Source organism: Monodelphis domestica, chromosome X, assembly GCF_027887165.1.
Source record: "Monodelphis domestica isolate mMonDom1 chromosome X, mMonDom1.pri, whole genome shotgun sequence".
NCBI classification, from domain to species: Eukaryota; Metazoa; Chordata; class Mammalia; order Didelphimorphia; family Didelphidae; genus Monodelphis; species Monodelphis domestica.
The window spans coordinates 48,485,697-48,513,384 of NC_077235.1; the positions used below are offsets into that span (position 1 = coordinate 48,485,697).

At 38.6% G+C, this 27,688-nt stretch overlaps 1 protein-coding gene across 7 annotated transcripts in view; it reads left to right on the forward strand.

The window, feature by feature from the left end:
- PABIR2 (PABIR family member 2) overlaps window positions 1–27,688 on the forward strand; it is a 99,849-nt gene that overhangs the window by 26,142 nt on the left and 46,019 nt on the right. For 4 of the 7 annotated variants that reach the window (XM_056808830.1, XM_056808832.1, XM_056808831.1 and 1 more), the window contains 7 exons: window positions 1,295–1,351; window positions 1,781–1,824; window positions 1,903–1,957; window positions 2,191–2,292; window positions 2,566–2,654; window positions 4,051–4,115; window positions 5,838–5,934. In XM_056808830.1, coding sequence (XP_056664808.1) covers window positions 1,295–1,351; window positions 1,781–1,824; window positions 1,903–1,957; window positions 2,191–2,292; window positions 2,566–2,654; window positions 4,051–4,115; window positions 5,838–5,934 — 509 coding nt within the window. Of the gene's footprint in view, window positions 1–1,294; window positions 1,352–1,780; window positions 1,825–1,902; window positions 1,958–2,190; window positions 2,293–2,565; window positions 2,655–4,050; window positions 4,116–5,837; window positions 5,935–16,949; window positions 20,041–27,688 lie in introns of those variants that run through there. The other 3 variants (XM_056808834.1, XM_056808833.1, XM_001364114.4) reach the window with 1 other exon arrangement.

The following is a 27,688-nucleotide window of genomic DNA, read 5'->3' on the forward strand; positions in this document are numbered from 1 at the left end:
GTCATATGTGTATCTCTACATGTATCACCTTTCCATTAAACGTAAGCTCATTCAGCTCAGGGACTGTTTATTGTTCTTTAAAAACCAAGCAAACAAAAACTTCTCACCTTCAGTCTTAAAATCAATGCTGTGTATTGCTTCCAGGGCAGAAGAGCAGTAAGAGCTGGGGAGTGGGGGTCAAGTGATTTGCCCAGGTCACACAGCTGGAAAGTGTCTGAGGCCACATTTGAACCTAGGACCTCCTGTCTCCAGACCTGGCTCTACATCCACTGAGCGACCTAGCTGCCCCAGTCCCATATTTTAAAGTGCAAAAAGGAAAAGTGACTTGTTCAAGGTCATACAAGTAGTAACTGACAATGCTAGAATTTTAACCCAGGTCATTTGATTACAAAATTAGTCCTCTTTCCATTGTACTTTAAAAAAAAAAGAAGAGAAATGTGTTGTAAAAAAGACAGCAACATTTGCTTTACTAAAGAGTTGCCTTCCTCCAGTAAACTTTAGACTGTAAACTTCAGGAGAAGTACCTTTGTATTCCCTGTATGATCTTGTATGATGTTTCACATGAGAGATATGTGAGAAACGTTTGAGGGGAGCATCTACATTTTGACTTTTCTTACTAGTTTAAATTTTGTTTAATTGTCGTATTGTTTAATCGGGGTAGGCTACTCCCCATGAGGAAACTCCCTTGATCAATACAGATTGGTAATTTATACACAACTTACACTCATAAAGTTGGGACCACATTAATGGTCACATTCTAGGCTTTATGCAGACTGTATAAGCAGAGTCTGCTTGAGGCAGCATTTAAACATTTATTTAAGGACTGTTAGGATTGCATGGATTTTTTTACATTCAGAAACCACTAGACTGACTTATTAGCCTGTTCCCCTACCTTTAATGTATATTGGTACAAAAATGAATAAGATCAGTCTTTTCTGTTTACCCTGTTTAAATAGTTACTTATTTCTGGGCCAGTTAGGAAGTGGCTATTTCCAAGACTGGAACTTTTTTTACATCATTTACATTGCTCTGAATACATTTGGGAAAAGTGGTAAAGTCAAAACTTGTCTATTGACAGATGGTGCTTTGAGATCCAGCACCTGGTGTACTTTCCAGAGACTGACTGTATGTACATTAATGTTCAGTGATTTAGAGAGCTAAATTTCAGAGATGTCTGGGTTTAAAAACAACAACAACATATACCCAAATACAAGAATACATTGTACATTAATATTGAAAGCAGACACTTGTAATTCTGAAAATAGCAAATGTTTTCTTTTGCTTATTTTCCCAGTTGCTGTCATCTTCTCCTATTCGTATTCCTAGTAGCAGACTTCATCAAATCAAAAGGGTAAATTTTACTTTCATAGATCTAAATGTTTTGTAAATGATACATTTTTGTTTTGTTTTCATTTTGAAGTTTTCACCATTGAAAGGTTACCTCTCTTTTTAAACAACTTATTGATGCCTTCTCTGCTTATCATAAGGATGCTTATCCTCTTGTAGTTGGAGCCAGAATTCCATAAGAATGTATGAAATTCTTTTGAATAATTATATGGGTCATAAGTAAGAGGCAGCCAGGGTTATATAGCTAAATCAGATTCAGGTGTCCCTCAGTGTTTGTAAATAAAATGTTTAAGTGGCCATTTACAACACTAGTTTTGCTATATATACTTTTAATTTCGAAGCTCAGTTGCTTAAAAATCAAGGTAGGAAAACCCCCCGCTAATGGAGAATTTTATGTATGGTCATCGAGGTCTGGTGCATATTATCTTTTTAGGAAGAAGGAGTGGACTTGATGAACAGAGAAGCTGCCCACGAAAGGTGAGTGGTTCCTGAGAATGGGGACCTAGCCTAAAGTGTACTGTCCTTAGGTACTAATTGTCTCTTTTTGTGTTTCAGGGAAGTGCAGACAGCAATGCAGATAAGCCAATCCTGGGAAGAAAGCTTGAGCTTGGTAATATTTTTGCAAGTCTGATTCTAAAGATGGTTGAAAAAAACCTCTGAAATGATTTGCTGGTTCTATTCATTCATTTGTCCATCCAATTTTCAGCTTTTTGTGGGTCTGCACGCTTGTATGTTTTAAAAATCTGTGTGATAGTTATGAGAGCAAATAGAGTATTCTGTGACTTATTTCTAGAATAGTTATGTGCTTTGCTGTTACAAGTGGATGACATTTTTTGTTTCCAGAGTGATAATGACTTTGACAAATCGGAGAAATCATCTTCCCCTAAGAGAATTGATTTTATCCCAGTTTCTCCAGCGCCATCACCCACTAGAGGAATAGGAAAGGTAGGATCATGGGAGAGACTTCAAACTGCTGCAAATGCCTGTATCACATACCCAAAGCCACTAATTATTTTTTTTTTAAAGGAAAGGGAGTGAACACCCCCCCCCCCCCGCTTTTAGCTAACGGTTTGAGAGGAAATTAATATTAATTTGAAATATACTCAAAAACTAGGTTAACATTTATATGATCCTCAGCACTTCATTGCAGATGCTTAAAAAAGAATGTTTTTTGAAATGGGGTTCTGGAACTGTATTAACAGCAACTTTTTTCTTTAGCAATGTTTTTCACCATCCTTACAAATGTTTGTGAGTAGCAATGGGCTGCCTCCAAGTCCTATCCCCAGTCCAACAAGACGATTTTCAAAGTAAGTAAACTTGCCTTATAAATGTCACTTAATTCATTACCTTAGCCTCACAAGTAATTTTTAAATTTGATACTGTTAGGCAGGACTGCTAGATATATAAATAAAATATAGATAAGGATTTTCCTAATTTTAGGAGTTTTGATTAAATAATATAGCTTATTACACAAAAAAAATTTTTTTGTAGGCTATTTTTTTTTAAACGAACTGTTCCTTTTCTTGTTTACATTTTCTGATTGCCTCAAAACTATTACTACTATGGGTCAAATCATATTCCTTGTGTATATTTCAAACTCTTGGAAAGCCAGAACAGAGGAATTTGCTTTTTCTCCCATCCAAAAGCTTCTTCACTTTTTGGGGGGTCTTCGGCTCTATGGGCAATCTAATCTGGTAAAGCCTAGATTCCTTCTCAGAATCATGTTTTTAAATGCATAAAATAAAATGCAGAGAATTCTAAGCATAACCAGTTATACTGAAGTAGAGTTATCAAAATACATTATTTTTTTGGTAAAAAGTTCAGGTACCCCCACCCAACACCAATACCAACACCAGTAGGATTCTTCTATAGGTTTTAAAAGTTTAGTAAAATCCGAATTCACTCTAGTAGCCAAAATCCTGGTATAGTGTGAAAGAATAATGAACCCAAGCTCCAAAGACCCATTCTTGATTTCCTATGCTGTTGGAAACTAGCTGTGTGCCCTGAACTTTTTTTTCTTTCTCTTTTCTCATCTGTATAATAAGAGAATTAGACGAGGTTATTTCAAAGGTCCCTTCCAGCTCAAAAGTTCTATTGCTGATTTTTCTGGTTAGTAAAAGAGTAACCTAATCACTTTTCAAATTACTTTTTTTATCCTATGTAGTGTTTTTCCTTTTGTGTGATTAATTGAATGGTTTCCATGATCTTTGGATCTGAAAGCCTGGAAAGTAGCATGCTCTCTTTAAAAACAACATATTTATAAGAGTAATCCTGGACAGTCCCAAAGCCTCATTGTGGAAATAGACATTTAACCACCATTCTGGAACCTGGAGGAAAACTTAAAAGTTCAGAGACTGTGGTAGCCACCCTAAAAAAATTAAGTTAAATAATTTAAGAAAGATGGAGCTGAGTTAACAACTTCTCTTTTAGATTGTCTTGTCTTGCTGCCAGCCTTTAGATCAAACTTCAAACCTGGCTTTCCCCCTCTTTTCCCCATTATGTACTGTCTTTTCAGGAAAAATGGCCTGCCAGTAGTGCAGGTGGTATTTGCATTGCACAGGACTGTTATTCTAGGATACCAAAATTGGGATTGCATTGAGCTTCAGAATTGGAACCTTTTTTGTGGGCTTTTAGACTATTTATCTTGTACCTTGGAAGTACTTCAAGTCTTTCTAATGCCAATATTTTAACTTTATATTTTAGCAGAAGGAGTCAAAGTCCAATCAACTGCATTAGGCCCAGTGTTCTTGGTCCTATTAAAAGGAAAGGTATGCAGGATGTTTCTGATATTGTAAAACTTAGTTTATTTTGAACAAGAAATTAGGTTTCCTGTCTCTTAAAGCTTTTAAAAATGGAATCTTTCTGCTCAAAGAAATGTTCATTTTTCTGATAAGCAGAATTACCAATTTTAATTCTGTCAGTTATGTGATATTTCCTTATCAATATGCATTCATACTTGATTGCTGAGTAATTTATCTCTATTATAATCATTATGTAGGAAAGAGATGGAAGCTTATAAATGATAGAAGCAAGTCTTAGAAAGTAGAAATAGAGAAAAGCAGCCCAGAATGAACTATGTTTTAAGTTATTCAGAGACTTCTAGTTAAGTTCTGAGTATCTAATATCGCCCAGGGACTTTTTTAGAATACTGAAGGGTTATTTTTGAAAGATGTTAAAGGAGACTTTTCATTTGAGTACGAAAATTATGCTCTGCAGGACTGAGTAGGTTTAATCTGGGCTCCATATTTGTTTCATTTCAGAACGATTCCAAATTAAGACAGTAGGGGGAGCGCGTCAGACAAGCTAGCCTTTCCCACTAAAAAAAGAGGTCTAGAGATCATTTGCAAAATAAGGAGATTTTAAAATGAAAAATGATCAGTCAAGGACAAGGAAAATACAGACTTTCATGAGTTCTCATGACTTAGAAATTCTACAGAGACATTCTCTTTACAGAGAAATAGAACAGGAATTGGAATTTATTAGAAAAAGTGAAGTTTGTTAGGATTTTGTTGTTTTTTTACACTCTGGGAACATTAAAAAAAATTTGAGTTTTGAGCTCCCCGTTTCTTGCTGAACTATAGATCCACCCGTGGTTGATAGTGATTCACGGTGAAGAGATTTTTTTTTTTATTTAGTCTCAAGATTTTCTTGTGGGTGGTTGTGATTATTTGGAGAAGTCTAAATATATTACTGAACTGTTTTCAATTTTGATATTTTGTGGCAAAGTGTTAAATATAATTAATGTGTAGTAGTGGCTTTTTGTGACTGACTTTAAGAAAGTTTAGACACGGTTACAGCTGGATGACTACATATATATTTTTTAAAAATACATATACCCGTGTCCTTAATTTTATAACAAAAATCATCATCTCCACCACTGAGCTTGACTGCTTTTGAATTATAATTTTGATAATTTTCAGTAATATGCAAAAAAAATTTGAAACAAATTAAAAAATTGAACCAACTATACCATTTTTGACCTGTCTGCCTTTTACTAGTATACTAATATCTGAAAATTCAGAGAGTGACATGGAGATAATGAGTGTTCTTTGCCAGTGCTCTGGCATAAATTGTTACTCACTGTGGGCTTCAATATCTTTGTAAATATTTCTTGTTGCTGTGGCTAGTCTCGATCCAGTCTTCATGATGGAATCAGTGTGCTGCTCTTCCCTTAAAGACCCTGATCATACCTATAATATGTTAAGAAAGTCAGTGTGAAATTTCCAGGGCTGTCAGCCTTTGACAATAGGATATTTCTTATCCATCTGAGTCTATGCTCAAACCAGCTCCAATATTACTATACACTGAAAAGTACTGCATGCTTTAGTTTAAAAACAAACAAAAAATTAAGCAATAAGCATGCGTGTATGTGTGTGTGTATATATATATATATATATATATATATATATATATTCACGCGTGTGTGTGTGTATGTGTGTGTGTGTGTGTGTCTATCTATATATTTTACCATTTATTTTTTCTGGTTTTAGGTGAAATGGAAACTGAAAGTCAGCCAAAGAGACTCTTTCAAGGCATTACAACTATGCTTTCTCCTGATATTACGAATTTGACAGAACTCAGTTCATGGTAAAAAAAAAAAGAGAAAAAAGTGGGAAAGTGGGGTATAGTGTGTGGGGGGAATATATATATATATATATATATATATATATATATATATATATATATATATATATATATACGCATATACATATATATATATATATATGTTGAGACATGACCTACTAAAAATAGGTCATGTTGAAAATAATATTTAATCATCCCGGACCCATTGAAAATATATTAAGCTATTAATGCTGATGGGGGGAGTGGATTTTCCCTGCATGCAAGGGTGACATAAAAGATAATTCAAAAGTCTTGTGTAGTTCCCTCTGGTATGCGTGTTTCTCATTTTATTACATTCACTTTCATGCCCAACTCTGAACTCTGGTTGGATCAACCCCCCTCCAAGTTGCCTCTGTGGGAGGGAGTTGGTCCTACATACCGATAAGATGGGGGGACTTTGGGGGATGGGAAGAAAAGATAGTGAGTCTTCCTGGATTGCTGTGTCCAATGATTGTATTCTACATGTTTTATTTTACAAAATGGTTTCTGCAAATATTTGACATGACAGGGAAAACCAAAATTTTCCGAGATGGTTTCTCTAAATACTGTCACTCAAATATTTATATAAAATCTTTAGGCCATTCCAACAGTAGTAAAAAGGTTTTTTAAAGTAACCTCTATAGCTCCATAGAGAAAATTATCATAAATATTTTAGAAGGATTGTCAGAGCAGTTTCAGCCACTAAGCCACCATCTTGGCTCCGCCCCTTATCATAAAATTTTAAAGCAAATTTTCTTTGTTTGGATGTTAAATATATATTAATAATGATATGTAATTATATATATTTTTCTCCTTCTGGCCAGGAATTGGCAACCTATTAATGACAAGGTGTTACTTTTTAATTTCCCAGAAGCCCAGCAAGGCAGAGATTACTGCCAATAACACTTTTCTTTACTACTCTGTGTGTGTGTGTGTGTGTGTGTGTGTGTGTGTGTGTGTGTGTGTGTGTGTGTGTGTTGCCCAATTTGGAGATCTGTTATGGGTTTTCCTGTTCTACACAGAATTGTGTTATGCCCCCATAAAACTATTGGGATAAAACTCCATTTTACAACAAGTCTTTTTCAAAAAGTATATGAAAGCATTTTATTTTGGAAATGTAGTCACAAACCCCTTTAAATGGCATTTCCAGACCATTTATAATTTGTGACTCACTTACTTTTCACATAAGGTATCCTGTGCTTATGGTTGGTAAACAAGTCCCAAGTTCCCCTTATGGGTTAACTTATCTCCAGTGATTAATCCTGGCCTCATTTGCGCATATGCCTCTCCTGGACTGCTCTGGCCATTTTGGCCTCAGTATTCTTTTTTCCTTCTCATCTATCTTGACTGTCCTTGATAACTGTGTGCTAATTTTGGTACTGAATGACTTTCCAGGCATAGGAAGAGGTGCTTCCAAATATCATGAAGAAAACGGGTTGTTGAAACTTTCTACTCTGTTAATAGTGTTCATTTTAGAAAGGGGAGGAGAGTGCTTAAGGTAGCAACATGGCTGAAAAGAAGTCATCCTGCCTGGGCTCAAAGTAATGAAGCTTTAGTTAGGAAATAATTTTGCAAGGTGAAAAACACTTTACAAATACTATGTCAAGACATTTTAAAAAATGGTTGGGGGACAGCTACATGACTCAGTGGATAGGCCCACACCTGGAGACAGGAGGTCCTGGGTTCAAATCTGACATGGGACAAAGGAGAGCTTCATTACAGTCAAATAAAAATAAAATGGTACTGCATAAGACCTGAAAATCTTTTGGATATGGTTTATCTTTAACTCTCTTTAAATATTTGCTATTCAGCTGTGGGATTCCTTTTGTGGAAGGGCTGAGCACCCTTCTCAGCTGTATTTATAAGCTTAAAGATTGTCATGGCCTTGAGGTTCTTACAGGGTCTATTTGATTATAAATTCATGCTGTTGCTTAGGCATTTCTAGCTGAGAGCAAGTGATTGTAAATCTTAGAATCATCTTTCTGTTTGTTCTCTATCTGGCACTCCAGGGGACTTTTTGAATTTTTGTGGTGAAGTTTCATTGATCAAACATTTATCTTTTTGGAAATAGGACCAAAAATAGTGTCCAGCTGGCTTTTGGGTCTTCTGGGCAAGGAAATCCATACTACTAGATGAAATTAAGGCAAGGGGTTATTTGGGATTAGCTTTGGGGAGAGAACAGGGTAGAACAGCTTTAAGAACTAACATTTTCAGGGTAGCTAATAGTTCATTGGATAGAGAGCCAGGCCTAGAGACAGGAGGTCCAGGGATCAAATGTGACCTCAGACACTTTCTAGCTTTGTGACTCTGGGAAAGTCACTTAATCCCAGATGCCTAGCTCTTGCTGCTCTTCTGCCTTAGAACGGATTCAAGAAGGTAAAGGATGGAAAAAAAACAACCCAGCTTCTCTCATGATTTTAATGTTTCTGGTTTTTTTCATAAGTCAAACGAAGAGGAAGAAATAAGTTTGTAAAGCAGTTAAATGGAGAACCAAAATTTAAATTTTCTTTACATGCCATACAGAGTGAATATTTAGATGTGTTTTTTGTTCAGTGTCTGTGGCCTATTTTCTTCAAGATTAAGGGTTATACTCAGCTCCTCACATCTTTATGATAAATATAAAAAAATCAAGGTTTTGGTATGGTTACATTTGTCTTGTTATACATGTTTAAGGGGCCATGTGCTCTTGTCAATACAATGGACACGTCTCTGCTTTGTGATTTAAAATTAATTGCCTCTTAGCTTTTTTCTACTTGTTGAAAATTCTTAAATCTCAAATTTCTATCTCTCAGAATAAGACAGTTATTATACCTACCTGTTACATGTGTTTTTCTCATCTCCAAAAACAACAACAAAAAACCTTTACCTTCTGTCTTAGAATCAATATCATGTATTAGTTCCAAGGCTGAAGAGGATTAAGGGCTAGGCAGTGGGGGTTAAGTGACTTGCCTATGGTGACCCAGCTAGGAAGTGTCTGAGGTCAGATCTGAACCCAGAACCTCCCATCTCCAGGTCTGGCTCAAGTCTTTTCCTACCTCATTAAATGTCCCAAGGAGCGTGGAAATATGCCTGAGTCAGGGTAGAGAATGAGTTTTCAGGGCCGGCAACATAATGCTATAGATTCTTCTACAATAAAAGAATAGTCCCTAGGTTTTCCTATCCATCACATCAGCAATAACATAACTTCTGTGTGTATTAGGTTTTTTTTTTCCATTTCCAGAATAAGTTTGTGTGTGTCTGTGTCTGTGTGTGTGCCTGCCTAAAGAGTTTATGGAGTAGTACTTTGGGCATACTCTGTATGTTATTTAACAAATTCAGAGCAAGAACTAAATGGTCTATTACTAAGAGATTCATGAGCTATGTTGAGCCATCCCTGCTGATGCTTTTTGCTTTGGGCAAAAATATCCCCTTCCCCAGAAAATATTTCTGGAGATAGTCAGTTGTAAATGGGAACACCTTTATCATTCTAAGCTCTGAAACTTCCAAGAGCGAGCCAGTGGCTTTTCTTAATATCTATTTGTATACCTGAGGGAGTAGGGGTATGCACCAGCCTGAGGGGGAGACTGGCAATATTATAAGAGATATCAGAGGGCACACATGGTGAAGATATTAGAAGAGCTGAAAAGAGCCAATACAGTTTTAGTGAAATGGTGGATTTAGAAAAGAATGAATCAATTCATTGGGGAGATAGTAAGGAGATTGGCTGGCCTTAAGATCAGTCAAGGAAAAGAAAGGGGAACATGACCCAGGCTAAGCTGAGCTATGGGACTAGACGTACACAAGGATTCCTAGGGATGGAGCTCAGAGGACCCCACTGAATCTGAATGTATTGTACCTTATCCCCACCCTTAAACACTATTATGAGATATCAAAGAAGAGAGGGTGTAACTTAAACTGTTAGTGAATGCTATGTGGTAGACAGATTCCATTAAAGAAGACTGGAAAGTGAGGAAAAGCGGGGATTTCACCTTTAGAGGGGAAAAAGATCCCTATTTCCCCCCTCCCCCCTTAGAGAAGTGGCCTCAGTGTGTCTGTAAGAACCACCTTAATACAAAGTCTTCTGGGCACTTTGGTGGCTGCAAATGGATATGGGCAGCCGAAATCTGCTAGAAAGACAATAGCACAGTTCCATGTGTTTTTCTGATAGAGGCACAACTTACTGCCTTCTAGAATATGGTGCAAAACTAGCTCAGCCAGCTAGAGTGGCAGCATGAGTCATCTTGGAAGCCTAAATTTTGTTGCTATCTGGCTCAGGTATTTTAACTTCATTTATTTTTCACCCTTGGGGTTTTTTAGGCATAGAGCATAATGGGGGGGGGGGTAACTTCTTGCTATTTTGAGGCTCTATGATTGCCTGGTTATATGTATTCATCATCTGGTAGCTGGAATAAATTAATCAACTTTTTTTTTTTTAAACCCTTACCTTCCATCTTGGAGTCAATACCATGTATTGGCTCCAAGGCAGAAGAGTGGTAAGGGTAGGCAATGGGGGTGAAGTGACTTGCCCAGGGTCACACAGCTGGGAAGTGTCTGAGGCCAGATTTGAACCTCCCGTCTCTAGGACTGACTCTCAATCCACTGAGCTACCCAGCTGCCCCCAAATTAATCAACTTTTACATGAAGTCTACTGAATCATGAATCCCCAAGCCCCTTTACCTTTCCTCTCTCCACTCTGTGCCACTTGGCCCAGGTCATTCATGTGGCTGTGATTCATTAGTATCTCTATCAGAGAGGGGCCAGGACAGGAAGAGAAAGAGAAATTCAAATCAGATAATTTGGTTACAATTATTTGATATAATGACTTTTTTCTTACCATAATCTAACATGTTATCCATGTTCCCTTTTTATAATTAAAAGAACTATACTTAGCTTTTTCTCTCCTTCGGCAGCTTGAGTGACATTAAAACAAAATTAGGAATTGAAAATCATGTTGGTGGAACTGCCTTTTTAGGATTTCCACAATGGGTAATGTGATTGTTGAAGCCATCAGTGTAAAAAGCACTGTGCTGGGCACTGAGGATGTTTTCTATCAAAAATCACAGAGGATCTGGTGTGGTGCCTGACAGGTAGGGAGAGGTGCAGTGATCAGTCTGGATTTAGTCAGAGGGCTTGTGTTCTGAGCTGACTTCTGCAGCTTACTACCTATATGTCTCTGTTCCCTCTTCTTTTACATGTTGTAGGTAGACTAGTAGCATGGTAGAGGAGGAAAGAATTCTGTATTTAGATCAGAGAATTTGGCTCTGAGATCCAGTTCTAACAGTGGCTATCTGTGTCATCTTGGGTGTCAGCTCCTGTCCTCTCTTAGCCTCAGTTTCTCACTCTGAAATTCTGAGTGGGTTGGATTAGATGACCTCTAAGCTTCCTTCTGATTAGAAATCTAGATTCTATGGCAGAAACATGTTTTTAGCTTAGTGAAAAATCTGATGAAGGATTTCTCAAATTCTACATTTGCACATTGCAAAAGAATAGTAATCCCAAGAGTAAATGAAATAAGTGGCAATTGATATGCCATCTGCAACAATTCTTCTGCAACTGGTGAACAGAGATTTGACTTATTTGATTCAATATTAGGGAAGAAACTATAGGAAACTATATGAAAAAGACTCATTGAGTTTGTAGCCTGTAACTTTGTAGGAAGTTTCTCTATTAGTTGGCTTCTTTCATGTTAGCAATCAACCATTCTAGAAGAAAGATTTCCCTTCTGAAATGAGTTAATATTTTGAATGAGTGTTGGGTTTGAGCAAATAAGAATGTCACAAATCTTTTAACCTGGTGCAAATCTACAGTTAACTTTTTCCTATTTATATTCAGATTATCCACAGGGTAGCTAGTTTTTAACATGAGCCTATTTTCCCCTTGCCACGTAGCAGGATCTGCTTTTTCATGCTGCTCAGCTAATATGTGCTCTAGGAATGCAAACTGATTTTTATCCCAGGCCAAAAATGCTGCAGGAGAGAAAAATCACATACATCCTAAAATCAAATAAAAGCCATTTTTGGATTTCCATGGGGAGAAGAGGGTGGTTTCTATTTGTACATCTGCTTTTCTCTGGTAGTGTAAATAATTATGTTGACTATATTCTTATTCCAGTCAATTCAGCTCAACAGTTATTATCTTAAAGGTTTAAAAAAGTCTTTGAACCAGCTCAATTTTCTCTATTTCCTCCACTTAAAAGCACTTTTAATAATGATGGATTTGAAGGCAGTGGACTTTAGAAACCTGAATATATACAGTGGCAGTACTGTGTAAGTACTGGATTGCAAAAGTGGTTTTCTGTGTTGTTTTTTTTTGGGGGGGGGGGGGGGTAAAATTTTTTGTAGAGTCTGTTAGCTTCCCTTAGTTTGCTTTGGCTTCTTCCCTAAGGAAAGACTAAGTTAAGTTTTTTTCCAGGTTCAGAGCCTCTTGGACCCCTGCTTTTTATACTTTTACATGTGTGTATATATATACACACAACACACACACAACACATAGTAAAAGATACAATAAGAGATCCTATATGAAGAGTATTTTATAATTTCACTTAAGTTAGCTTATATTGTTATGATTTTGAACATCTAGATATTCCTTTTGTGCCATGTAAATCTCCTGTAATTAAGATTTGTTCTTAGTTGTGGGTAAAAAGGAATCCAATCACCTTCCTTTGAATATGTACATTTCATATTGCAGTTTTAAAACATTTCATGTTAAGAGATGAGTACATATTTTTCGGTTAGCTTACTTTTAAATAATAAAATGAAGGTTAAATATAGGTACCCCCTCAAGCACACCCCTCTCCCTAACCTTACTATTATTGTCAAAGCCACCTAGTTACCCATGGGCATAATCTAGGTGTCATTCTCAGTGCTCCACCTTCTTACCCATCATATTCAATCATTTGCAAATTCCACCTTTGTAACATCTCTTGCATACTTCCCCTTCTCTGCTCCGAAACTGCCACTACCTTGGTGCAGACCTTCATTGCCTTACTTAGACTATTATAATAGCCTACTGCTTGGCCTCCCTGCCTCAAATCTCTACCTACTCCGATCTTTCTTTTACTCAGCTGCCAAAATAAAACTGATTTGCTAAAATCATGTCAGTGCTACCCTAATTTCAGAAAACTCCAGTGGCACCCTTATCATATCTTCTGTTTGGCTTTTAAAGTCCTTCATTACCTGGCTTTGCCTTTAGCCCCCCATTTTCCCTCTTGTTAGACCCTCCTCTCCTCCACATACTCTGCAATCCAGTGACTCTGGACTCATTGCTCTTTTTTATCTCCTGGATTCAGGCATTTTCATGGGCTGCCCCCATAGCTGGAATGCTTTCCCTCCTCATCTCTACATCCTGAATTCCCTGGCTTCCTTCCCAGCTGAAAGCCTCACCTTCTACAAAAAGCCTTTCCTGATCATCTTTAATTCTTGGACCTTTCTTCCCCCTTGCTATCTCTTAATTTATCTTGTATATATCTAGTTTGTACACAATTTTTTTCATGTTGTCTTTCCTATTATACTGTGAACTCCCTGAGGGCAGGGAATGTCTTTAAAAGCTTTTCTTTGTCCCTCCAGCACTTGCACCCTGCACATAATAGGTGCTTAATAAATGCTTGTTGATGGACAGACCTATGATTACATTGGTATAGGCCAGTCCAGGGTGAAGAAACTCCCTCTACCAAGGCAGTCTTAGAGCTGCCAAGAGCACTGAGGCTAAGTGACTTTTGCCAAGTGTATGTGTCAGCGAGTATGCGGCACAGATAGGACCTGAACTTTATGGTTTTTCTGACTCAGAGGTCATTTATCTAATCCATGTTACCATGCTGCCTCTTAAAAGATTGAAAATCAGGTTTCCAAATAAAAAGGAGTGGCTTTATGTGAAAGATTTGGAGAGCCACTAGGAGGGTCAATGAAGCAATTGTTGCTTGTGTCCATCATATGATGGGGGTGTGAAATTAGTGGACTGAAGAAAAAGAAAAGATAGGAAGGAGAAGAAATGTTTCAAGGAAAATTTTTAAAAAGACATAGAAATTCCCATAAGTACTATAGAAATACATTGGATTTCAACATTTTGTAGAATTTTTTAAATTCCCAAAAAGGTATATAGGGTGGAAGCAGGTAGGAGAACTATCACTAGCATTTGGGGAGACCCTGAGCTTTTCCACTCTACCAGTATAACCATAGCCAAGTCAGAGAACCTCATTCACCTTGAGTTTGCTTCTGTGCAGAATGGCCTAATAGGGCTAGTGTGACCCTTTAAGCAAATAATGGAGAAATACAAGTTGCTGTATATGTATAGCTTTTAAATCACATTGAGTAAAACCCAAGTCTAATTTGGATTTGGAAGAGGGGGAAGAGCATTAGAGCAGCAATCTGGTGATCTGCATTCTAGTCTCAAGTCTGTTGTATCCTTCAAATCTAATCTAAACTGCTGTGGTAATATGAATAAACCTTTAGTCTTCAGTTTGATCAACAAGGGGTAAAGTTCCCTGCAATTCTAAACATGCTAATTTGTTCCAAATAGACTGAATCATTGACTCTTTTTAAGATGCCATTTTATTACTTAATAATAGCTAGATCTGGGTAGGTAGCAGTAGAGAGTTGGAAGAAGCCATGGGTAAGAGATTGCCTGGTCTCCTTATTTAATGGATGGTCTTGGAAAACTGACTTTAAAGTGTCTCTAAGCCTTAATTTTCTCATTTTTAAAATGAAGATGATATTGCTTAAGCTATGGCATGAGTGCCAGAGGGGGCTGCTCCCCTCCCCCTCTCCACCATGCCTAATGACATTTCTTAGGTCACTTGCCCCTCTGCCCAGCAGCCAGGGAGTGCTTCCTCCCTCCCTTGTCTGGGGTAAGCCCTGGGGGCTCACATGTTGTGTGAGGGTTGTAGTTTGGACACTCGGTCTCTAAAAGGTTCACCATCACTATGCTATCCCTTACTAGAATTTTTAAAATATCAAAGGAGATTTTTGTGAAATGCTTTGTGTGCCTTCAAGTATCATATAAATGTATGCTGCTACTCAGTTCATGGGAATGATGGATAATTGGCATACCCAAAACAACCAAGTACTGGAAGTCTCTCTCTATATATTTGAGAGGCCAGCATATGCTTCTAAAAAGTGTGAAAATAGCTTGTTCTTAGATAAGAAATACTTTTTTTATATTTAGGACAAAAATCCATATCACCCTCTCCCCAGTGTCTAAATTATCACACATTCCAAGCTAGTGAATTTTTGAATGAGATTTTGTGGCATAATGATGAAAATAAGCCACACACAAATGAATACAATGAGACAGGCTGTATTAACTGGTAGAAAACATGCCATTGGTGGGTAGGAGAGGGTGAAATTACTCTGGGCTGGAGGGAGGAGCAAAGGCTTGATGGAGGAGAGGCCCTTGAGAGACAGAACTTGGTGAGGCAGAGGGCATGAATGGCACAAGCAGTTATTGAGGCAGGGACACAGATGTGGGCAGGGAACACTGGGGAGTTCAATTTGACTACAGAATAGTCTTTATGTAGGGGATCAGATTAGATAAAGCTAGAGAAGTATGTTGGGGCTGGATTGTAGAAGGGTTTTATATTCTGAGGAGAAAAGAGAGATGGAGACCTTCTTGACTAAATTGGATAGTTTATGCCATAGACAGCAGAAGACAGTTTGGCAAATTTGGCAGAGGACCATGATACCAGAATGAGATAGTTAGATTTTATTCTATAAAGAGTTACTGGCAATTCTGAAGAAGGGTAGTGACACAATGAAAATGGAGTATTAAGCAATTATTAATAAAAGAATCTGGGATTGTGCAGGATGGATTGGCAAGGTGGAGGTCAGTTAGTCAAGTGCAATAACCTAGGCCTAAGGTGAAGTTACAGCAGGAACTTTTGGGAAGGAGAAATGTGAAATTAGAAGGATCAGTGGTTCATATGGATGGCTTTTATATAGAAGGTAAAATAACATAAGGAGTCCAAACTGATTCCAAGGTTTTGGCCTGGGATACCACTGGCATAATTGGAAGATTGAGAAGAAAAGGGGGGACAGTGTTTTAGCTATGGTGAGTTTTGACATAAACAACTACAGAATTCAGAGTCCTCCTCATAGGGTTGATCTCAAAGGTAAAGCTTTGAGGACAGAGGTCAGGATGATCAAAGGAACAAAAGAGAGAGAATACTAAAGAGGTTGGGAGGAGCATTAGGATAGAATGACACAGAAGCCAAGGAAGAAAATATCAAAGAAGGAAAGGGAGTGGTCAACAGGATCCTGCCTACCTAGAAGTTGAAGAGACAGCTTTAGCCAAATAAGCACCCTGATGACCTTCACTAGGGCAGTTTCACTAGACTACAGCTAATTAAGGAGAGGGGAAATGGTAGTGAGTACAGACTACTTCTAGCCTACTGCCCTTCCAGCTATATCATTCCTTTCCTCTTTTACCTTTAACTGCCAAACTTCTCAAAGATTTGGTATGCATGTTTGTGTATGAGAAAAGAGGAGGAGAGAGGGGTGGAAGGGGGAGAGAGAGATGAGAACTCTGTGTGTGTGTGTGTGTGTTGAAAGGCAGAAAAGGAATCATGGGAAAAGAAGAAGCTGAGGTCCCCTTTGTCCTTTACTAAATAAAGGACATTTCTTTTCCTAAAGACTGATGGGACAGATAGGAAAAGACATAGAGACAGAAATATCTTGAACTAAATTAGGTGAGGTGGAATTTCCCCAATTGGCCTCAGGTCTCAGTGACATTGGAGGTGAAGTCACACACAAGCTGGTCACTATCCAAAGCATCAATGGCACGTGTAGAAATTCTTGGACTCCATGGAAACCAGAAATGGAATAGAAGAATCAGAGTCTGTCTCTGGCTTTGCAAGACCTTTGCGGGGTCCTCAGATCTTTTTAAGTGGAATACTTTCTTGTTCTTTTCTGAACTCTGCACAATTTGCCCATGTTCTCCTGATTTGTGATTTCTTGAAACCCTGCACCTATTGCGTGTTTTACTCACCTGAGAGATGCACTCGCTCATGACACTCTCTGCTTTGTTCTCAGTCTGTCTTCAGATATTCTGGATGGCAGTAGTAGCAGCATTGGCTCATCCTCAGACTCACTGGCTAAAGTCAGCAATGCCACAGACTCTCCAGTAACATGTTCCAATTCATGTTCTTCGTTCCTCTTGATGGATGACCTTTCACCCAAGTGACTTAACCTTTTCTCATTCAGTGTTCTGACTGTGCTGTTTTCTAGACAAAAGACTTGGGCAGGCAGGGAAAAATCATGGTTGATCCTAATTAATGAAGATTAAGATATGAATTATAAGAAAAAATTAATGTAACATCCTTATTCTCAAAGGTTTCATTCATAGATATATTAACCTTACTGCTAGTTTTTGCAGATTTTCTATAAATGATGTTTAGATGATTAAAATTAACTGCAGGTTGCTGTTGATATATTTTATTTTTGGTGCCTAAATGGCTACCTCTTTCATGTCCTATAAGTTTAAGTACTGCTATATAGTTTCTAGTATGGCTCCTTTCCCTAATGAAAGTATATGACAATTATGAAACTGATCAGATAGTCTCTTGTTTGAGAGAGACCTCTGTTTCCTATTCCTCCCATTAAATAAATAACTATATTGCTCTTAATTTCACAAAAGTAAAAGATGTGCATTGGTTATATTTAAGTGATTTTTCACATCAGATTGAAATATGACTTCTCTTCGAGCTGCTTGTTTATGGCCAGACCACAAACAATAGTAGTTGCCAATGAGTTGCTCTTTTGTAGTTAAGATTGTATAGAAAGAGGAGGATTGGTTTTTAATGTTTGAAATGTTAATAGATTTGGTAGTGTGGCTGGAATAATTAATAAGACTGTTCCAGATCCCTATAACCCAAGAGTAGTTGTAGAGTACCTAACATTTTTTCCCCAAACTTGTGGCCCTGAAGAACATATATTATTCATATTTCTAGTTATTTGATGTCACAGAGAAGAAATTTGAGCCTTGATGAAAGATGTCTAGTGTATTCAGAAGTGACTAGCCAGTGTTACTTACCTAAAAAAAATACTGTGCAGGAAGTGCACTTGGGGCCATCAGTGTCCCCTGTGGCTTTGAGGTCTTAGGTATTTTTGTTCCTCGGGACATTGTTCTCTTATTAAAGAATATAAACCCCTGGGGAAGGGAAAGGCAAAAGGAGCGCACCATGTGTAATGATCTGATTTGGGCTCTTGTGTACCTTTTTCTTATTGCTTTTCAGCAATACTTTTAGATTTGTTTGCTTTCACCTTTAGTGATGGGTACCAATGATTCAGTGCCTCTGCATCAGTTTTTGTGTGGTAAACTAGAGAAGTTAGATGGATTTGAGTGGTTTTCATGCTGCCTTGAAGCAAGGAAAATCTCAAAAGTTTCATTTCTAGGGAGAAAAAAGGTTTTGCAGCCTAATAATTGAATATTAGCTCTTTAACTGCTTTTGATGTTTTAGAGTTCAATTTGAAGTATAAGGAGTATACTTGCAGCATTTTAGTCAGTCTGAGGCAGCAAAATCAAGAACTTTATAACAGGAAAAGCTAGATAATCCATTGATAATCTACTCTCATACTATTTATTATTTATAACTGTAAAAAGTCAGTGTGAATTATAGTATTTTTTTATGATTACAATTGTTTAAATGTTTGGTATTAACTGCTGGCCTGTCTATTTAACATACAAAATTGCCTGCCATCAGCTTTCATTTTTGAGTGATGGTTCAAAATGCTTTTGTCTAAAATACAGCATTTGTGTTTTGTTTTGTTTTGTTTCTAATGAAAATAACACTGAATTTGAAAGTGAAATTATGTGTTTGAAGGTAAGCAAAGATTGGCAATATTGGGTAGCTTGAATGGAGGGGAGAACTAGACTTTCTTTTCAGCTCTAACAAGGACATGGTATGGCTTACTGGAGTCTGATTACAATATCTCGTGTTCTTTATTTTAAAGTGTAATAATTATGGTAGCCAATAATGAATTTATTACTTGTATTCTTTTTATCCGTGGAGCATCACTAGTTTTCCCCATCTCAAATAGATGTGGATATTGTAAAATATTAATCCATAGTGTGCCATTTAAAAAAGAACATGTAAAATTAGTTCTACAGTATTCAATGTATTCATTTTATTTGTATATGAACCATATTATTTAAGATGTTTTTTGCCTGTACAGTAATGATTAGAGTGTTTTATCTTACAGAATATTTATCTACTTACACTTTGCTGTCTTTTTTGCTTTAAAGGGACACTGTCAGCCATAATTTTGGGGCTCTGAATTGATTGATAAGCTGGAACTATTTGATTCTTATAGATGATTAATTCCAATTTTAAAACTTCAACCATGAAATTAGGGGGGAGGGAGCTGGAGAAGAAAACTTATATATCCACATATTCCTGCAGTGTTCACTACTAGGATATAAGAGCCAGGACGTAAGACCCATGAAGTCATCTTTCATTGTTTAAACTAATACAATGAAAGTTGAGAGGCAGCTTGGGATTACTGGTTAGAGGCTATATCTTGGAGTTAAGAAAACCCAAGTTCAAGCCTTATCTCTAACATACATTAGCTATGTGACCACAGAGAAGTCACTTAACCTCTCAGGGCCCTGGACAACTCTGGGATTCTGTTCCAGATGACTTGTTGATCTGCATTCAGCATATGGAAGGCCCTATACCAATGAAGTCATGGGTCTGGACCAAAAAATGATCACATGTGATCTGTCTGACAAAGATTCTAAATAAAGGTCAATTAGCAAATGAACATTGTTGACAGTGTCCCTTTATTTCCATATAAAGTTCACTCTGCCGTTTGAGAAATCATGTCGGTTATGATGTGATTTTGAGGTCATTATTTATCTACATCCTACTCGCCCGCCCTGTTCTCAGTGTCTCATTTGGCAACGTGTACAAGGGACGGGAGGACCAGTCTCTCTCGTGGCCATCAGATGGTTTCGTCTGCCTGACTTATAGAAGTGATGTATTTCATGATTACTGTTTCAGGAGCGTTCAAAAGTTTTCTGTGAAATGTTGGCCTTTGTAAACCTTAGAATGAAAATCTCATAAAATGTGAACACATACATAAAACTTTGTATTTTCTTCAAAAAACAAAAACAAAAACAAAACCTGGTTGTCTCTTTTCTCACTGGTGACTGACTCTGCCGCCGTATTTTATGTCCTGTACCTTAGGCAGAGCTTTCATTCACTCCCTTTGCATTCCTGATAATTCTTTTATCTAATTCACAATGTGAGCTTTGACCATATTACCTATGGGATTTATACCTGAGAAATCACATTATCAAACATTTCAGACACTCCTCAACTTAAGTTTGTGAACTGTTCTTTATGCCCATTTGGATTATTGCACACTGCCTTCACTTCCCTGCCCCATGGCAGCTCTGGACAACCAAGCACCAGCTGCTGGCTGAAGGAAATTGGATCACTGACCCTCCCTATCACATACCTCCTAGGGATTCAGCACAGATTCTGTGTGCACCCTGCTACCCCCACCTCCATTTCTCTCCAATGCTAACTGCTAATAGCAATTCCACCTCTAACAACCATTATGTCATGTACTCAATACAAATGTATATTTTTTTACATTTTTGAAACCCTTACCTTCCATTTTTTACTTATCTTCACCCAACAAGTCAGTAGTGATTCCTCCCTCTTCTGAATTGAAAAGCCTTTCAAAGTTGTCCCAGGCAGGCAGATGGGGAGAGCACTGGGGCCTGGTGTCAGGAGAAGAGTTCAAATCTAGCTTCAGGCCTTTCCTCATTTGTGAAGTAGGGATGATAATAAATAATAGCACCTCCCTTGCAGGTTGTAGGTTGCAGGATCAAATGAGATGATTGTAAAGCACTGGGCACAGTGCCTGGCATGTAAGCTATGGATATTATTATTACGTATGCTACTCATGTTTTTCCCTTTTAATTTGTATGTGTATTCTCACTCTTGCTAGGCTGAAAGCTTTAGCTTCGGCACATAAAGATAAGTCACCATTGAATATCTGTTACTGTTGAATTAATGGAATACTTCTTGAAACTTCCCTCCCTGTCAAGGGTAGCCCCTTCCATGATCCCCTCTCCCTCACCTTTGATAGAGTAGAGATAAGTGTGGGACAAAATTCCAGGGGAAAATTCAGGAGATAGGCTCAACAGCACAAGTAAAAGGTTTGGCCTCCTTTAAATGGGAGGCTGGAAGAAAGAAGTATGAATTTAAGAATATTCTCTAAAATGGTGTTAAGAGTGTTAAAGCTCAGAATGGGCTAGTATGAAGTGCCAAAGGATGACAACAATGGGGCACAGAATAGAGGTCAGAGAGCTGGCAATAAACATTATGTGCCAGACACTGAGCTAAGCACTAGCCAAAACTTGTCAGTGTTCTGGCAACTCTTTACCTATAAAGGACAGAGAAGGTGCCAACCTGCATTGAGAGAGGGAATTTCCTCACCTGGGAGTGAGGATGAAATTTTGTTGATGAAATCAGTAGTCCAGGCCCTATCCCTTATCTCTTAATTGGATGAAAGAGAAGTGTCAAAAAGAGGATAACAAACCAACCCTAGAGGTGTCTGGGACAACTGACAGTAGAGGAGACAGTGCTCTCAAGTCTCCTTTTGCTTGTTTTCTCTATCAAAGAAAAAGCTCTTTGGGGGGCAGCTGGGTGGCCCAGTGGATTGAGAGTCAGGCCTAGAGACGGGAGGTCCTAGGTTCAAATCTGGCCTCAGACACTTCCCAGCTGGGTGATGCTGGGCAAGTCACTTAACCCCCATTGCCTAGCCCTTACCACACTTCTGCCTGGGAACCAAGTATTGACTCCAAGACAGAAGGTAAGGGTTTAAAAAAAAAAAGCTCTTTGAACTGGAAATAACAAAATGAAATGGCTAAGAGACAATTGATATTCAAACTAAATAGAGATGTTGAGGAAACATCTAGTTCTGCCTTTGATAGATTCAAGTCTCTTGGTCCAGATGAACTACATGCTTGGATATCAAAAGAACCTGCTGCTGTGATGGCTGAACTACTTATGTGATCATGGCAATGGGAGAGACCAGTAAAGGGAAAGGAATGGAATGCAAACTTAAATGCCTGTGAGCCCAATGGTGATTCCTGGTGATTCCTGGGAAACCTAGAATGGGTCATGAAACAGATAGCTAGTGATTATGTAGAAAAAGAAGCAGTGAATACAGGAGCCAGCATGGTTTCATCAAGAATAGATCATGACCATTTGACCTATTTTCTTTTTGGGTAGAGTTAAGAAACTGTGGGTCTATATCTTGTTCACCTAAATTGTAGCAAATCATTTCACAGTATCATAGATTTGAAAATAGAAGGGAACTTGGGAATCTAGTTCAACCTCTTTTTACAGATATAGAAACTGAGGCCCAAGGAAGTGAAATAACCTGTCCTACTGTCCAAAACAGTAGAATCAGAATTTGAACCCAGGTCCTCTGACTCCAAATCCAGTGGTATCATGGAGAAATGTGGGCTAGACAAGAAAACAATTAAATAGATTTGGAATTAGTTGAGTGGATTTAAAAAGTAGCCACTAATGGTTCGAAATCAACTTGGCTGTCAGAATGAATTTGAGTACTCAAGGAATTGTACTTTCCTCTGTACCATTTAAAGTTTTTCTCAGTGACTTGGATAAAGGCATAAACGACTGGCTCATCAGATTTGCAGATGTCACAAAGCCAGGTGGTGCGGTGGGTATGAGTAAGACAAGAAGTTCAAATCCCAGCTCAGACACTAGCTATGTAAGTGACCTTGTAACCTACCTCAGATTCTTCTGTAAATGAGGAGAATAAGAGGCAGTTAGGTTGTACAGTAGATACAGTGTTGGGCCTGGAGTCAGAAAGATCTGGGTTTAAATCCTGCCTTATTCTTATTAGCTGTGTGACCATGCATAAGTCACTTCAACTTTGTTTGCCTCATCTGTAAGATGAGGGTCACAATATCACCTATTTCCTAGTTTTGTTGTGAGGATCAAGTGAGATATTTGTAAAGCATATAGCACAGTACCTGATACATAGTACACACTAAGTGCTTGTTTACTTTCTGCTATATGAGCTTTGTGTTGCTGGAGAAGACACTTAACTTCTCTCAGCCTCAGTTTCTTCAGTGGGAAAATGGGGTTAATAATAATACTTCACAGAGTTGTGAGGATCAGATGAGATAATAAGTATATTGTACTTAGTAAATCTTAAGGTATTATATAAACAGTGGTAGGAACAGTAGCATAGTAGTAGTAGTAACAGTAGTAGTAGCAGTAATAGTAGTAATAGCAGTAGTAGAAGTAGTAGCAGTAACAGTACTAACAGCGGTAGTGACAGTAGCTGTAGAAGTAGTAGCAGTGGTAGTAGTAGCAGTAACAGTAGTAGTAACAGCAGTAGTGACAGTAGCAGTAGAAGTAGTAGTAGTGGTGGTGATGGTGGTGGTGGTGGTAGTAGTAGTAGTATTCTTCCAAGAACTCTGCATTCTGAGCAGACTGGCCTTCTTACCTCTGGACTCTTCCACTAGCTGGCCCTCCATTCCTTGAATGCTCTTCCTTCTCAGCTCTATCTCTTAGAATCCCCAGCTCCATTCAAGGTCCAAATCCAGTGGCACCACCTGGTCTTTCCTGTTAAGCTTCCTTTAGTTGGGAAGACTGCCCCTGCCTCAATTACTTGGAATATATTTTGTATTTACTTACTCTGCACCTATTTCCCCAAACAGAATGAAGTTCTTGAAAGCAGGGAGTGTTGGGGGTTTTTGTCTGTATCCTCAGTGCCTAGAACATGCTTAAGAAGTCCTGGCTGAATCGAAGCCCCACCATTGAAGAGGGACAAAGCCCACTATCATCATTCTATTTTGGGGCTTATTTTGTGTAGGGCCAGAATGCAGGATTTAAAAAAACCCAACAAAACCAAACCATTTCCTTGCAGTTGTTCAAGATTACACTGAATTAAACAGATTTTGTGCACACTGGCTTGGGAAGCGGGCCATCATTCATAACAGAGTCCCTGGGGAAAGTGGATATTATGAGTTTCAAACAAGTCAATGCTCAGAATGCCTCTTCGGTTAAGTTGAGGGCTGCATGCATCTTTTCCCCCTCTTGCAGAGTTCCCCAAGGTGCTGTTCAATCACACCTATTTTTTTTTTTCAGCATTTCACACCCAGATTTATTGTTTTATCTCAGAATCTGAACATGTTCCTTAATTTTTGTACACACACAAAACCACGTTTTCCCAGGTGGTCGCTTAAGAGACTATTGGAAGCATATTCTATTTCCCCTCTGCCGTGAGAGCTCATAGATTTGTCTAGAAAAGACTTTGAAATGTCTCGTGCATTTGAAAGTGTGTTTTCCAAAATCAGGTAGAGGATCTGTGCTGAGTTTGATTCTGCTGTTACTACATTCCTTTGCTTTTTGTTCAGACTTGTGATTTTATTTCATTTTTTTTTCCAGTTTGTTAACAAAATGTATGCACAAGTGTCCCAGTCTCTCCGGCCCTCCCCACATCGAGGAAGGTTTGTGATTTCTTGATGTGGAAGCACCCTTCACCAATGCTACTAGCAAAGACCTCTTATGGTTAGAGAACTGCCATGGCCCCTGACCCCAAGACTAGCCCTCTATAGAAATGGTGATTGTTGTGAATATGAGATGGGCCTTGAAAGGCCCTATTGATCTGATCTTGCTGAACATCATTTAAACACAGATGGCCCTTCTTCACTGAAGTTCAGACAAGAGATATACATACATATACATGCATATAAACATGTTTGTGTATGTACAAAATCACTCTGGGGACTTATTATATTGGGCCCATTTCAAGAAGTATGTGAATTAGGGGGCAGCTGGGTGCCTCAGTGGATTGAGAGCCAGGCCTAGAGACGGGAGGTCCTAGGTTCAAATCTGTCCTCAGACACTTCCCAGCTGTGTGACCCTGGGCAAGTCACTTGACCCCCATTGCCTCGCCCTTACCACTCTTCTGCCTTGGAGCGAATACACAGTATTGACTCCAAGACAGAAGGTAAGGGTTTAAAAAAAAAAAAAGAAGTATGTGAATGTGAATTAGTAAATGAAACCACTGTATGCGGGGTGGGAAGGGAAAGGGCTCTTCAGACACTTTGGTTTTGGAATCCAAAGACTTAGCTCCATTTACTGTCTGTATAAGCCAAGGTGAGTCCTTTCCCCCTTTTCTGGCCCTATCTCTCTCCTCATTTATAAAATGAAACCAATGCTTTTGAACCCGTTAATACATTAGGCTACCAGCATTAACAGCAATTCAGTGGAATAAAACGGAGCCTTAGGAACAACTAAATGCAAATTGGATCGAGACCATCTAACTCATGGAAGGCCTCCAACTTTGGGGGGCACAGTTTTCAAAAAAGGACATAGGACTCCTAGTAGGTATGAATTAGTCAGCTGGGAATTCTGGATCTAGAAGCCAATGAACAGAGAGCCCTTTTGAGAATAAGGGCTAGACTGTAGTGTAGATGTGAGTAAAGTTGACCAGCCTGCCAGGATATACTATGGCTACTAGAGCAGGGGAGTGAAGCAGTTGCTTATGAAAAAATCAGCACAAATATTAGCATTCGAGAGCCTCCCATCTTGAATTTTCTGTATGATATCTTGATAACCAGAGATGCTTTCTTGAATGCTAGAGCTCAGATAAGATCATAGCCAGGACCATGACCAGCTTTTTCCAAGGCAGAGTGGATGTGGCTTTTCCCAATTAAAGAGCGAGTAAGTCAAACCCAGATGCTGATTCACAGGTATACATTTATGAGCTGCTCTGTTTTTCTTTCTGTTCTTGTCACATATTTAAACAAAATTTAAAACTAGTCATTTCTCCCCTTGAGCCTTGTCAGTGTCAATCCTTGGCTCTCTTACCCTCCCGTCCAACTGTGCAAGGTAAGGCTGGAAAGAACAACATTCATTAGGCAGGCAAATGTCTTGAGAGCTTTGAAATATGCTCAAGATAGCAAAACATCATTCTTTCTTCAGGCAGGACACAAATCTCCCATCTGTCTCCCGAGTCAATTAAGGGTTTGGGGGTGGGTTTTTTGGTGCAGCTGCAATTTGCTCCATATATTGGTACATAAGTTGTTGGTAGCTTATGTTTACCTAGCAACAAAATCTGTTTGGCAGGAGACTGTGGGAAGGGAGATGTTCAGAAGGAGGCTGTTTTGTATAAAGCAGTTTCTTCATCTCCAAATTCTTCCTGAATGCAAGAAAACCCAAGGTCTTAAGGCCAACAATCTGCCTTTTATATCGGTTTAACCCAATCTGCAGAGTAAATGCATACTTTGAGACTTGCCTGCTTAAATCACCTTCCATACAGAACAGAATGCCAGTTTTCTGGAAAAGCTTGACAATTTGGTAAAAATCAAGGAGAAACTGTCTTAGTTGTCTGTGAAAAGACCGTTTGCTCAGGATCAATTTCCTGTCCTAGCAGTGCCGCACTCATTTGAAATGTCTTTACTTCATTGGTATGGTCTATATGCCTGGTGGGTTGAAAAGTTTTGGGGAGGGCCATAGCAATGAAGACCTCTGATGTTTGTTAGCCCAGATCCATTCAAGTCTGAAAGTACTCCCAGTGTTGGGACGATATTTATATCTGGTCCTCCTTGGTCATAAACTTAAACTTTACCACCATGGAGTAGTTTGCCTTTATTGCCTGAAGAGCATTTCAGGCTCCCTGCCCACCTTTTAATCAATGGAGCAGAACATGTTGAAAGAACTAAATACAATGAGAAGTCCTAACTAGCTATGGGATAGTCAGAGGACTAGGATTCTAAATCCAACCCTGGTCCTTATTTCCCTTGTGCCTTTCGGGCAAGTTGTTTATATGATCACAGCTGTAGAACTAGAAGATAGCTGGGAAGCCAAATGACCCAACTCCCTCATTTTACAGATGAGAAAACTAAGGTACAAGTAGGTAAGATGACTTAAGACCATATGAGCACATATGGAGAGGTGGAAGAGACCTCAGAGGCCACCTAATTTGAAAAAACCAAGGCCCACTGAGTTAAAGTAATTTTCCCCAAGACCACCCAGATAGTATTAAAGGTAGAATTTGAACCCAAGTCCCTCAGTTCTAGAGCTACTGCTCCTTCCTCCTGCTGTCTTTCATTTGGATCTCTTTTTCCTCATCTGTCAAGGGAATCGGTTCCAAATCAATGAGTCTTCATGTTCTGCCCCTTTGAAGTTCTGGTCTATTTTGGGCGTTCGTTCAAAGATGGGATAAAGGAATCAAGAACCAAGAGTTCTCTTGGCTTCCTTCTAGCCTTCATTCAGACCTGTTGACATAGTTGTAAAAGTTGTTCTTCAGATTTATCTACAACTCGGATGAGCTTACTGTTTCCATAGCGATATGCTACAAACTTTAAAGGCTACAAGGAATGACACAGGACCCTTGTATTTGAGACACCACTTGGAAACCAGTGGAAGGTGTCAGGGAAGGGGAGGGCAGGGTGGTTCCCAGGTAAAACTATGAAGCAGAAAATGGCTGACTTTGGTACCTGGAGCCTTCAACTCTAGGGCCTTCTCTACACTTCTATTGCAACTACAAGGCCTTCCTCTTATCAGTGGAGGAAAGACTATATCTAATCAATTCCATTCACCTGATGGTGTCACAAATGCAACCCATCATTCCTTGCAGAGGTCTTTGTTCCCCCCAAGGATCATATCATAGATACTTGATAAGGGAATATATCACTTGGGGTGGGAAAGATATTTTTTGTGCAAGGGTGCTTCTGGTATTTCTCTGATGATTCCATGCAAGTGACAGGT